We start from the raw sequence: 13,771 nt of genomic DNA, 5'->3' as shown, positions 1-13,771 counted from the left end.
AAATGACTAATGGCGATTTTTCGGACAAAGAGCTAATGGGGGCGGATTTGTGACTAGAGTTACATTTTAAGGATAGATTTGGGATTGAACCAAAAATTAAGGTTTTTTTAGACAAAAAAGTTCAAGGCAAATTTGGACTGAACTTAAAGTTAATTTTTTTTTGAGACAAAAAAACTTTGAAGCAAAATTGGAATTGAACATAAAGTTTGAACTTAAAAAAAAAAAAGAATAAGGCCATTTCCATTGTGCTGCATGCAAAATAATACGTATAAATCACGATAAATTGCAGTTAAATAGGATTTCGAATTAATACAACCATCATGATAATTGGTTAACATGGAAAAAAACATTACTTTTCCATCTAAGACTTGATTGACAATTACATATATGTACATAGGAATATGGGCTATTCATATTTATGTAAATCCCCGATCGACTTGACCGCATGATTTCCATTGACTTTTCTCTCCATAAGTCGATGTCAATCTATCGAAATGGCTTTTACTATTTACCCCGATTTACGTAAGTTAACTTCTATATTCGATTTGACTTGGCCCCTAATCTTAATTAGGAGCTTAAATACTAGGGATCTCATCTGATTCATCGTTTCCCTCCCACTTAAAAATCAATCTCTGGTCCAAACAAATCGCGGCCGATGACGATAGCACAATTATTAATGCTCTCGAAGAAGATCGAGCTCTAATAATCGGTCTTAAAATAATTCGGGTTATAACGATACTGTTTGACCAGCTGGTTGAGACTGAACCCACAAAGTCTTGCAGAACAATCCAAGGGAAAAGGGTAAAAAAAAAGAAAAAAAAAGAGGAGGCTGGTGATATGTCACGACAAGATTGCACACTCGCTGCGGACATGTCCCAGGAAATGTCAAGCCCGGTCATCACCCACCGCGTGACAGGATTCGGTTTCGACGGGTTTGAATTTTGACTGTAAACAGTAACTATTAGGCCCCCATTGCTGATTGACAGAGACCCGAACAGAACACCGCCTATTATCTTGTTTATTTAAGGCACTGTGTTCATCATTCCGTAATTCATAAGATGATTAACGACATATGATTTGGATGTAACACCTCAATATTCGCTGGCCTATGTAAAGAACGCAAGTTATTTCCGAAGTTATGTGGCTTGAATCCTGTTTAGTGCAGATAAAATTTTACACCTATGCATGCATGCATCCGTAAAATTTGTCCTACTACGTTAACAATTATGTACTTGAGGGATTGATGGGTTTAACATTTTTAAGTTATGCTCGATATTATTTTTTTGTATTTCTTTCTTTTCGGCTTATACAATTACTTGGTCGTTTAGATGTAAATAAGTGTGCTAGCTAATATGAGGTCGCTGAGATTATGTAATTTCATGAGATATACCTAGGCATAGGAATATATCTTGAACCTAAATATTGAATCCGTGTCTGTGGAGTCAAGATCATCGCCTTCATACAGTACTATCCGTGTTAAGGTTTTGTGAGCTTCAAGGTTGACCCGAATTGGGTCCACACTATTTCCTGAAATAACGGGGAAACCCTGTGAACCCGATTCAACAACCGAAGAACCCCATGGCATTATATAGACTCCACAACCCTAACATTTCAAACTTAACTGTTCAAAAATTAGAATATTATTGCTAGCAAGTGTCGCAATCAAGAGTGGGAAAAGGACAACGGGAAGGAAGATAATATAAAATATTGCGTCTTCCGGAAAAATGCAGACAAAACGTAAATTGCTAGGACACGAAATGTTAAGAACGCGTTAAAACTACAAAAGAAATACCCTTCTTATTAATAACATATATGGAAGTTAAATTACTACAAACAAGGTCTTTTTTCGGGAAGAGAGACATAGACATTAGCTCATGTTAGCTCTCATTCTCCGAGGCCTACATATTGACCAAACCCTAGCGCTAGCTAGAACTAGAAGATCATCAAGAATAATGTAAGAACGGTACAAGAAAGTAGGGAATCAGGAGAGGAAAATTATGATAGGGGGAGTGTATCCATTGCTTATTTAGCTACTATTGTTACATGAGCAGGCTCCTAATAATCGCCGCTTGCTCGCTATCGGAGTCCGCCAAGAGCTCGGACAGCCGCTCACTGAGATCATCTACTTCTCTGTGCAGGCTTCTGATGTAATTGCAAGTCTCCTGCAACACCTTGGAAGCCGATACCTGCATATACATTCCACAAGGTACATTAAAATAAAGCTATCTAGCGATATTAGCTTCTCCTGCGATGATGTTTACAACTTGATGTTCTAGTATGTTCCCTCATAGTGGTTGTGGAAGAAGCTATTATTGACGTGTAAATATTTATCATGGACCTATGAGCTAGGGAATGAGTGATAGATAATATCTGGAGTGTTTATGTTAGAGATGGAGTGAATAATGAGAGCTATACCTACAGATATTCTCTGTAAGTACAAAACGAAGTTAATGAGAGGGGGAACAACAATGAGTCCCACACCACTCAAGTTGCGGAGACAGCATTAAGCAACCCAACAAGAAAATAAATGAGAGGGCTATGTGTGGGTTCTATATTTTCTTGAATGACTTTATCTTGTACTCGAGACCGCGAAATGAAGACCACACAAAACTTTAGGAGTCCGCAAGTGGGGGGAGAGAGAGAGAGAGAGAGAGAGAGGAAACACAGAGCTGTTAATAAATTTTTTCTGTTGTTTTGTGTGTGTGTGTTTTATTTTTTACCTTGTCGGAGCGCCTGTTGCGGATTTCAGGAATGAGACGCTGTAACTTGGACACGAGGTCAGCGATCTGGTCATCGCTGATTCTTGAACCTCCTTCAGACTGCCTCGAGCGGGATCTTCTGCTAGACATTGTTGAGCAGTGAGAGAGAGAGAGAGAGAGAGAGAGAGAGTCAGAGAGAGGTGAGAAATAAATGACGAGGAGCGAAGCTAAGAGGAAGGCGGTGGTGATCTCTCAGGAACAAGATTCAGATAGAATAATAAGAGAGAGGGAGAGAAAGACAGATGGAGAGAGAGATAATGAGTTTTTCTTTTTTTGGTGTGTGTCAGAGAGGAGTCGGGGAGAAATGGGGCTTTAGTTCTGGGAAGAGGGGTTATGGAGGGAAGGAGATTGTGGATGGCGAGTACTTATAAAAGTGAGGGAAATAATTCTTCAGACAAGCTATGGACAGAGAGATAAGGGAGCCATGAAAACATCAAGAAGTGAAATAATAATGAATGTGAGAGAGAGAGAGAGAGAGAGAGAGAGAGAGCGAGAGCGAGAGCGAGAGAGAGAAGGGGGGTGTTGGGGTTGAAGTAGACAGTGCATGGGAGAAAGCTGTGGGCTACGGTCGTGTCTTTAAATAGGGAAGAGAGAGAGAGAGAGAGAGAGAGCTTAAGGGGCAGAGAGAGATGTCCCTCTCTAAGTGCCTGCAAATTGGGTTAAGAGCTCAAGTGGAAATAGGAAATGTGCCTCTTCATCAGACGACGTAGTGGCCCTATTTGTGTCAGCCCCGCCATGCATGCCCATGTTATCTAATGACACTTCCTGTCATTTGGCCCTCTTAATAGAACCCCCAACCCGTCCATATGTGGAGTGCAGCCTCTCTCTAATTCCAAAGGGAAAATGGAAAGAAGGAACACTTCCATGAAAAAGAATGCTATAATTAGAGAAATCTCCTTTTGACTGCATCTTTGATTATTGTGTTACAAGTTTTGTGTATCACGTATATACAAACCTAATATATTTAAATGTGCGTGATTTCTATATGGGTAATTCACCAATCAAAAGGCTGACCGAAGGAAAAATCCTTCCGCATAGAATGGAGGAAAGTAAAACTCTTTTAAGAAAATATCCACCAACTAGGTTGAAGGAAAACACAACCCATAAAGAAATAAGTACTGGAAAGCATTCTTGGTATTTATTGAAAATACCATTACATTAAAGCTTAAGTGGTAAACTATCTTTTCGAATTTAAATCGTTAGAGAATGACTGAAGATCCATTGATACACTATGTCCGGAATTCCAATGCTTGTGATTTCAATAATATGTGTTGGAATAATTTGTACATTTACACTCAAGGTTAAGCAGCAGGGAGCTCATAAATGGGATATGCGTGGAGCGTGGGGAATCAAGAAACTGAGATTTCTGACTGGAGTGCCAAATCAAGCTCGAGGCTTGTAATCACCTTCCTCATGAATTGTAAACTGTCAGAGAAGATTAGGAAAATGTATATTTATATGCTGTAGACTCTAGTTTATTCTTTAAAACAAAGACTGTCAGGGCTTGCAAAACTAGTTTATTGATTTCTTAGTACATAGGTTTTGTGTTCACATAATAATTGTAAGCGAGAGATTCGTCCATGCAGCTATGCAAGAGGACCGCGAGCAATGCCATTTGACCCCTCATGCACATCCCGGGACCTGACATGGCACGTGTCGTCTCGTGAACTCTGCTCAAGGCCTGTTTTTCTTGGCTGGATTGTTAAATTTGCATAAATGACAATATAATATATAAAAATATCGTAGGGCGTATTAGAGAAAATTTATGTCCCTATAGTCACGGAGAATAGGATAACAAATTTCCATATTTAACGCCATCGATTAAAAGAGACGAGGGTCGAAATTTCTACGTCCGACTTGACATGCGATCACGATCAGCGACCTCAATTGCATCAGAAGATTTTCTGAAATTTTTTCCAAATCTGGATCTCGTTTGACCTATCCATCGTTCCGAGTCTTTTTCTATATGCAATCAGACCCGATAAAGAATCAAAACGGCGGAGAGCTTTTTAATGGCTTAGAGAGACAATAATCAGAAGACTGAAGATAGATCAGCATCCTAGAAGATTGTCCCTCTGCTCGAAATCTCTAGTAGAGTGATGCATCATCATCGCAAATGTCGGGCGTGGCGTGTCTGCACGTGACGGGGATGGACCAGCGGATTTTTCCGGCGAGATTCTTGGTAGGGTTTGGTCAGTCCGTTGACGTACTCTTGATCGAGTCATCTAACCGTTGCAGGCGACATTAAAAGATGAAGATGGTCAGAAACGAGATCGAGAAGGGTTAGGTTAAATATGCCTTCGCTCCCATGCTGGGGGCGTTCGTGGTTGAAAGGTCCGGTTTAGTGGTTGAGCCGTCCGGTTTAGGGGTGGAACGAGAACCCTGCTTGACCGACGCTATCGGATTGCCAAGACGTGGGCCGGCCGGTTTCGGAACCCAGTGAATCGAGGCGGATCCTCAGTTGTCGCCCCAGATTTGGGAATTGTTAGAAATTTGGATCAAAACGACCTCTCTCTGGATGCAAAACCAGATTACAGTTGAACTTGCTACTAAGCACAATTCGAAATTAGTCAGTATTTGTGTTAGGTGTTTTCACCTCTTCCATGTGTTCGTTAAAAGATTATGTGGTCAGAAAAAACTTGTGAACATGATGTCAGAGCAAGAGCAAGAGATTACATATCGGAATTTCTATATACCTTTTATTTTCTCCTTTGTTATCAGTTTTTTCGCTCTTCTATATCTTGGACCAAATTCCATGAGATGGATCGGTGGTGCTGTTCCATATCCATAAATTCCTATTTTTCCTGTCTGCCACTATTCAATCGCATGTTCGACGCACGAGATATCGGAAATCCAAACCTCTCTACGTGCGGCGAGGTAGGTCATCGAGTTATCGTAACTCACAAGCATGGGAAACCGAGTAAAAACGACTCTCCACCGAATCCGAAATCCGATCGTATATGGTCGCGGCGAGCTGCACCGAGAAGGTGGTCGACGTTACTGTTCGTGATACGCACGTCGCGACGTTTCGACTTGAACTCGTGCTAGGGTTACTGTATTCAAGAATGCGGTCAACGCCCTACATCTAGGGTTTAACCCGTATGCCATGGCCATAAGCAATCCCCAGGCGGTTCCCTCGAGCTTCTCCAGCCTCGTGATCGCATGCACACGTTAGCCATACGCCAAAAAAAAAAAAAAAAAAAAAAGCATGAGGCTCGCGAAACTTTGAAAAATTGGATAGTACGATTTACGCTGTCTTGTAATCTTCCATTTTGTCGAGATATTTTGCGTCATGTCGCTCATAAACTATGAGGTAAATTATTCCTCATTGATAGCTAATTGTTCACAAAAGGCTGAATTTGAAGATAAATGAAAGTGTGGTTCGGTGTTTAAATGTAGCAATGAGCTCTCGTACATATGATAGAATGCGTCCTAAGACTAAATTAGGGGTGGACTTCCTTGTCTTAAATAATGGCAGACAATCATTTTTTTCCGAAAAATTCAGGAAGTTAGCAAAAGCAATGGTTCGAGAATGTCATGGCGCGAATCAATCTAGAAATTGTCTGCTTGGCGGAAGCACACATGCGTCGTCTTTTAAATAGTGAATTTAGCCATAGCTTTGAAGAAATCGAGCAGGAGAATATCGGACTTTTATGGCGAGATCGAAATGAATCTGGCGGAAATTAACTGTATGGCATGACCAAACTCTTTTAACTTTTATTTTATTTTTTGTCCACCTGTTACAGTTGTCAGTCTTCACCATGTTTGGTGATGATTTCTATTTCTAGGTTGATCATGGAGAACTCAACATGTCAATATCGTAACCCGATGTGTACTTAATGTTCGACATTGCATTTAGGTGGGATTTATTTCCTTCCTATAGTAACCATCATCGATCATGATGTAAAAGCACTATTGATGAGGTGAAATTTATAGGTTCGATATTGTCCTCACCAACATTTGCCAAACTTGGCTGAAGGAGGGTGGAGTGCTCGAGTTGAAATTGTGTTGGTGTGGAAAGACACCTAAATTAAGGTGAAGCGAGCTACAGGTGGTTCACACTTAGAGAGGAGATTTGTTAATGTATGCATGTGAGGATCATAGGTAAAAGAAGTCCAGCATTGGAGGATTTGGTGTTATATGTAACAATTAATATCTTCAAGTCAGCCAAATCTAAGTGGCTTAAGTTCTTTAGTCAAGAAAGGCCCAATTAGATATGTTAACGGTTTCAAAATTACACTCCCTCTCAGTGATGTTTGTGGTTGAAGATGTCAGGCTTCTACTACTTTAACATAAAAAAATGTATTGAATTTACATCTCAAAGTTGCTAAATTTGGAGTTTAAATGAGCTTGGAGATCAAGATAGGTCAAATACGTGTTTTGAGGTGCCCATTGTATGAGGAGCTCGGTAACCAATCACCGTGGATCAACCTTGGCAGGTTATTGTCACAGGCCGAGAGTTTCCTTGGCCTCGGAACGACCCGCGGGCACCTAGCGAGCGGAATTCGCCAAACTAGCCTTCCTTCTTCCACCAACGACACGGTGAATGATTCTTCGTATGAGATCCTACCACGCCCAGCTTCGCTCGGGCGTCTAGTCTATCGAGTAAGGCAGCAGTTCTCTTTAGGCACAACAACTAGTTTCGGCTTGCCATGGCCTCGTCAGGAGAGCGGCATTAGCTCCCGACCAGTTTGTGCACGAGAGGCCTACCCCGTCTTCAGAACTCCTAAGTGATATAATCCTTCTATCCCAAAACTTCTAGCACCAACCGTCCTGACGCCACTCTCACGGACCAATTGTGTTCTACCCTTCGCCTCACACTCTTCACCGATAACCCCAAATGCCATTCACAAGTGTCACGGGAGGATTACGGGAGGATTCCAAGCTAGGTGAGTGCCCTAGTATTGCATCGTGACACTAAGGTTTGTTTTTGACCTATTTCCATAAGTTGGAGGTCCAAATAAGCCTTTTAGCTACCTACAAGTTTCGAGCACCTGGTCCAAGCTAGGTGAGTGCCCTAGTATTGCATCGACCTCGAAAACATCGAATAAGGTTTGTTTTTGACCTATTTCCATAAGTTGCCTATTGGAACAAACAACATAAATGTCAGAGTTTTCTCTTTATAATTTCTTTAAGTGAGCTCTTTACGAGAAATTGTGAGATTAACACTTATGACTTTAGTTTGGATGTAATCTAGGGCTCAAATACACTTAGGCCCTTAGGCAATGCATGCTGTAATTTTCCTGACCAAATCATGTAAATCTCTTATAACCTTATTATTTCACATGAATTTCCATGATAATTTCTTTTTATTGAGTCACATATCAAATTGTAAAATCTGTTGCCGTTATTACACAACAAAATATTTGCTCTTACTTCCTTAGTTGGCATAGCTTACTTCAGTGAAACCTTGTAAATTCCTTATACAGTTTTTCTCTCTCTTCTATTCCGTTTGTCGGTTTTGGTCACAACCAGAAATATAAAACTTGAGGAAAATAATTAAAATGATACTAGAAAAATATATAATTCCTGGTCCACCCATTTGCTGATAGTTCTTCAGTCTCGACTTCGTTCTTCGGATTTTCTACCTATTAGCCATCACATGCATGGCGAACGTGATAGACATTTAAGCACATGCGAGATTATCTTATTATGTCAGAAGACAATATGCTATGTATAAAAACTAATCGACGTACGATCCCTTCGATTGGGTGGGCGGCCTCAACTTTAGCCGTTGAAGTCAGCAATCACTGGTTCCTTCACGTGATTTAATTTGCGATCCCTTAAATTGCTTTTATACTTCAACAAACACCGCTAGTTTAACTCGGGAGTGTTCTAGGGATTGCGAAATTTTCAGAAACAGAACCAATGCTTTAGAGATCACGTTACCGATTGATCCCGAAGATGCCAGGATTACTTGGTATAGGCTGGCTCCTGTCGTGTTGATTTCAGAAGTTTCACGAGGAGTCTTTGTTTAGAGACCTGGAGACATCTCAGGGTTTGAAGTTGCGTAGCAAGATTCCGGAATCAAAACGTAATTCATGTGACGCTAGAATCCTAGGAACTTTGACTAGTCAATGTTGGGATCCAGATTCAATCGATGCTGATTAGCTTACCATACTAAACTAGAATTGCTCCGCGATCGGTTCTAATCTCGAGAGATCTCGCACGTGAAGTTGAAATGACTTACGTAACCCCTCAGTCATCCTCTTGTGCTTCTCGTGGGAAGTAGCGTGGCATTCTAGAATTTCCACTACAAAGCTACTCCGCGCCATTTCCGATCGAAAAGACAACCAAAGGCCAAAAGAAATCAAGACATCAACGTAATGCAAGTCAAAGTTGTAACAAATGGGGATCGAAAGGATAACGAGAACCTTGTCTGCCTGCCCGTGTTTCTCGAACAAGACCACAGACTTCGTTGAATAGATGTGTTCTTGTGAAGTAGGGTTTCGTCATTTGTTTTTTTCAAACAAATTGGCCGCAAGATCATCGGTTCTTGATTTTCCGGTAGACTCCAAAATCCTCATATAGGGGACTCTGTCCACATGAAGATCGATCCAAGAACCGAGTCACGTGACGGAAGATCCTCCGTCGCCACTGTCTCGTCTTCAAGCTGCAAGCCACACCAAAAGCCACAGCCTCACGAAAGACCATAATCCATGGCCGACCTCAGAACTTCGCATGGCCCATAGCGATGCAGACTCGCCCCTGTCCCGACAAAGCCGCCGCTGTGACCCCTCTTGTGTTGCCATTTGATTGCATTTACTCTCACCTGTCCCAGAGAGGAAGGACCCCCCCCAACCTTCCTCTCCTCCGGGGCCCCCAGACTAAATTAACTTGAGGAACATTATGAAAGTCCGAAGTCTGGATATGGCTACTCTAGCGGATCGACTTAAATTTAGGGGAGATGCAGAGGAAATGCAACACCTTCAACAAGGGATCACCAAGACAGAGGATTAAATCCAAACCCGTCAATACATCCTTTGTAAATTTTAATTACTTGATTTACTAAGATGAACCTGGATATCATGATTTTAATTCTTCCTCGCTTTCTGTTCTTCGTGATGAACGTGTTAGATGCCATTTTTTTCGTCAATTGAAAATGGGACATTGGAAAAGTGCGCCGCACTCCATGGAGAACTGCTTTGCCTCCTCCTGAACGGATAAGTCCGTGCCTATCATATCTTCGACACGCTTCCCTCCTCTCATGCAAAGCGAGCCTCGTGTTGTATCAGTGGATTCAAGACGTATAACGCAATGTCAATATACGGAGTCCGTGGCTTTTTCGTCGGGATCGAACAATAATCCAAGACATAACCAAAGACCAGGATAATCTTGAAGAAAGGGCTCTGCAACTTGAAGGATCGTGAGTGTCTCGGGCGACGGAGCGAGTTTCACCGGATATCACAGAATCTAATTCTCTGCCCATCGCAGATCGTCCCGACTTCGACTCGCTCACTCTCGACTCTTCCCAAGTCATCATTCCAGAAGAAGAGGAGAAGGACGAAACATAAAACGACGAGTTCCTAACCAGACCGGACGCCGTGTTTCGCCTCCTCTCTCGCTCATGTGATGGTTCGGTCCGGCGGCATTAATATCTGCCACGATGCCGATCAACCGAGTTTGGATTTTCTGGCATATTCCATGAAACAAACCCAACCACATCATGGCAATGGCAACAACCCACGCAGGGGCAATAAAAGAAACAACATGAGACCACGAGGTCGTATGCCGGGCCGAGATCGCAGACACATGTTAGCCAGTGTGCGAGCCATGTGGGGGTGTCCCATCGAGGGTCCCCCTGGAAAACGCATTCCGGGAACTGGAACAGCGGCCCTTTTCCGCTCCCGAAGTCAAACTCGCCCCACCCCGAACCCCCCGAATTCGGATCCTAGCCGAAGCCGACGGTGGGAACGCGACACCAGAGAGAAAGAGAGAGAGAGAGAGAGAGAGAGAGAGAGAGAGAGAGAGAGGAGGGACAGAGAGACAGAGACCATGTTCGAGTTTTCATTGCAATCCGTCACGTGCTCTTTGCGTTCGGATGTTCGTTGTCCGAGGAATTTCGAATTTTCTTTTATGGCCTTTGATTAGGTGCTTTGAGTTTTATCCCTGCCATCCAACTATTTTATCGTTTTTTTTTTCTTCTGCTTGTTGGTAGTTAGGATGGGTTCTTTGGTTTCGGTCATGGAGGTTGGGCCCGACCACCATGCCCAAGTGGTCCGACCTTCATCAGCGTCCGTCCCAAGGAAAATGGCCCTAAATTCATGAGATGTTATTGAAGCTCCATTTGTTTGATGATACATGCACTTCGCTTGAACATATTTTCAAATTCTGTTCTTCTCAAGGAAGGTGGTTTAAATTTTCTGTGTTTGGCCTTTTTTTTTTTTTTTGTGGCAAATGAGATAGAATCCATTATCTTATATTTGTACCAAAAAAACTATGGAACGGGTTTTTGAGAGAAACACTCAAGTACAGCTTTGAGGACTCGGTTTCGCTACCAAGGACCGCATCCGCGTTTCGAGGTCCACAGTCATGGTGTCGGAGTTGTCAAGTCCAAACCACCGGTGCCTATGTCTAGGCGCCAGGGCCCAAGTCTGGGCATCGATGACCTGGGTCAGGGCTGTAGGGACCTGGGTCCCGGCTGTGCAAATTCGAGTCCGAGTGCGGGGAATCCAGTTTGAAGCATCAGTATTCGCGGGTTCGGATAAGGAAGACACACGTACGAGCTCTTCAGGCGCCGAGGTCCTACGTCTGTCAATTGGGCATGTCTATTGACAATCAAAATACCACTTTTATCAAATGGGAACGTCGTTTGAGCATCTCTCTCTCTCTCTCTCTCTAATTACCTTTCATCCCTCCATGAAGGTCGATATCTCAACGTCAACATCGAGTCTCAAAAGGTCTAAAGGCTCGCACTTGTCGGCTAAACATGGAGTTTGACGCATCGTCAAGGAAGGGGAAGGGGAGAGGGGCGTCGTTGGTTACAGTTTGACGGAATTTTGGCTTGATGTGGTGAGGGCAAAACTCACCAAGACAAGAGCATCGCCCAGTAAATGTCCATGTCGAAGTTATAGGCAAATCCTCATGGACGAGACCAGGAGCTGTCGTCTCACAAGCACTTTTTGCTGGTACAACATCCGCGGACTCATCTGGGCAGCGACTTTTAAGGGTCTGGCCTCCCGCTGGCTTGTAGGATAGCTCTTATTATCACATTGTGCAGCAAGAGATTCAGATTCAATGGACACAGAAAACGTTTTGGGTTGAACGAACATCGCAAGACGACAAGAAGTAGCAGATGTCGCGCATGTTTGTTGTGGACTAACGTTGGAGAAAACATGAATCGGTGCTTCATTCATGGAACCTTGGTTCGTCAATACGGACGGATTGGTGGGTCAGTCTCTACGCATGTGATCGTGGAGTCCCATTGCAGGAGAACTTTCCATATATTCATGCCATCTTTTTCTTCTTCATTTAATGAGCGGCCTTATCATTGGAATGCATAGTTGAGTAACTTCATCTTTCACTGTTCAAACTTTACAGATTGGAAGTAGTATCAGTTAATTTGAACTAACATAAGAACGGAAAACATTATAAAAAAGAAAAGGGATAAGTATAATAGAAGTCATAAAACTTACTAAAAAAATGCAATTGAGTTCTAAAACTTATAAAAAGTGCAATAAAGTCCAAAAACTTGTCAAATAAATTCAATCAAGTCCTAAAGTTAATACCGTTAAACTTTTTAACGGAAAATACTGACGTGACGCAAACGTGGCATTTTAAATTAATTTTATTTTTCATGTGGCTATTTTAAAATTATTTTATTCAAATTTTTTAAAATTAGATTTAAAAACTAGAAAAAAAGCTAAAATTTATTTTAAAAACGAAACAATTCAAAAAAAAAAAAAAAAGAAAATGGTAAATGCTTCCGCCACCGCCACCCATTGGCGGAGGGGCCGCGAACCTCGCCTAGCGAGGGCAAGGGTGCCTAGATCTACCCCGGGTGAAGCCTCATTGGCCGTCCCTTCGGGGCGACGTGGCTTGCCATCCCCCAAGGGTGGGCGATGGTCGTCGACCCCCTATGCGGGCCGACATGCCCAACTCTGGGCACCCTCACCCGAGCTTGGCGAGGGTGGCCAGCCCTTGCCTGGGGCCGGTGAGGCCTCGCCCTAGCCAAGCAAGGGTCAGCCACCCTCGCCCAGGTCGCTGGCCCCTCTGGAGATGGGCAACGGCAACTAAAGCGCCTGCCATTTTTTTTTTTTTAATTGTTTTGTTTTTTAAACAAATTTTATCTTTTCTTTTCTAGTTTTTAAATCTAATCTTAAAAATTTTGAATAAAAAATGATTTTAAAAAAGCCACATGAAAATAAAAATTCATTTAAATTGTGACGTCCGCGTCACATCGCATTTTCTATTAAAAAGTTTGACGATGTTAAATTTAGAACTCGATTAAACCAATTTAATAAGTCTTAAGACTTTATTGCACTTTTTATAAGTTTTAGGACTTAATTACATTTTTCTGACAAGTTTTAAAACTTCTATTGCACTTATCCCAAAAAAACATATGTCAATTCAGTCCTAAACCTTTACGATTCTTCTTGTCTTCCCGTAGCTCATTAGGCTTTTGATTTAGCTTTTGCATACATCAAACGATTGCCTACTGGAGGGACTTTAACCTACAAAACAAAGTTAATCCTCCAGCGTAGGAATTAGTTTTCAAAAAAGAGAAGAAGCAAGTGAAGAAAATTTTTTCTATACCCCCATGACTCAGAACTTGCCATCAACCTCAAAAAAGCATTCCCTAGAAAAAATCACGCCTCAAACCTCAAAAGTTTTGGATCCAATATGGGACCCATTTGTTGTTTTTCCTAGATCTCAAAAGCAACTTATTAAGGCCTAACAAGTGCATAGGTAGCCCATTCAAGCTCTGTCAAATTTAGGGCAGCCTATCTCGAGCCAGCCCATCGCGGGCCAGCCCTTTGCAAGCCATCCTTATTGATGGGTACCATTTAATT

At 42.2% G+C, this 13,771-nt stretch overlaps 1 protein-coding gene across 1 annotated transcript; it reads right to left on the bottom strand.

Moving 5' to 3' along the window:
• Positions 1-1,778: 1,778 nt before the first annotated feature.
• On the bottom strand, positions 1,779-3,269 carry LOC104433614 (transcription factor PRE3). The gene is made up of 2 exons (XM_010046420.3): positions 2,721-3,269; positions 1,779-2,186 (listed from the first exon to the last, which is right to left on the bottom strand). The coding sequence occupies exons 1-2, from the start codon at positions 2,847-2,849 to the stop codon at positions 2,040-2,042; spliced, it is 276 nt and encodes a 91-aa protein (XP_010044722.1). The 5' UTR covers positions 2,850-3,269; the 3' UTR covers positions 1,779-2,039.
• Positions 3,270-13,771: the final 10,502 nt, after the last annotated feature.

Source organism: Eucalyptus grandis, chromosome 2, assembly GCF_016545825.1.
Source record: "Eucalyptus grandis isolate ANBG69807.140 chromosome 2, ASM1654582v1, whole genome shotgun sequence".
Taxonomy (NCBI): Eukaryota; Viridiplantae; Streptophyta; class Magnoliopsida; order Myrtales; family Myrtaceae; genus Eucalyptus; species Eucalyptus grandis.
The sequence above is the reverse complement of the archived record's forward strand: the minus strand, read 5'-3'. Positions and strand labels throughout refer to the sequence as shown.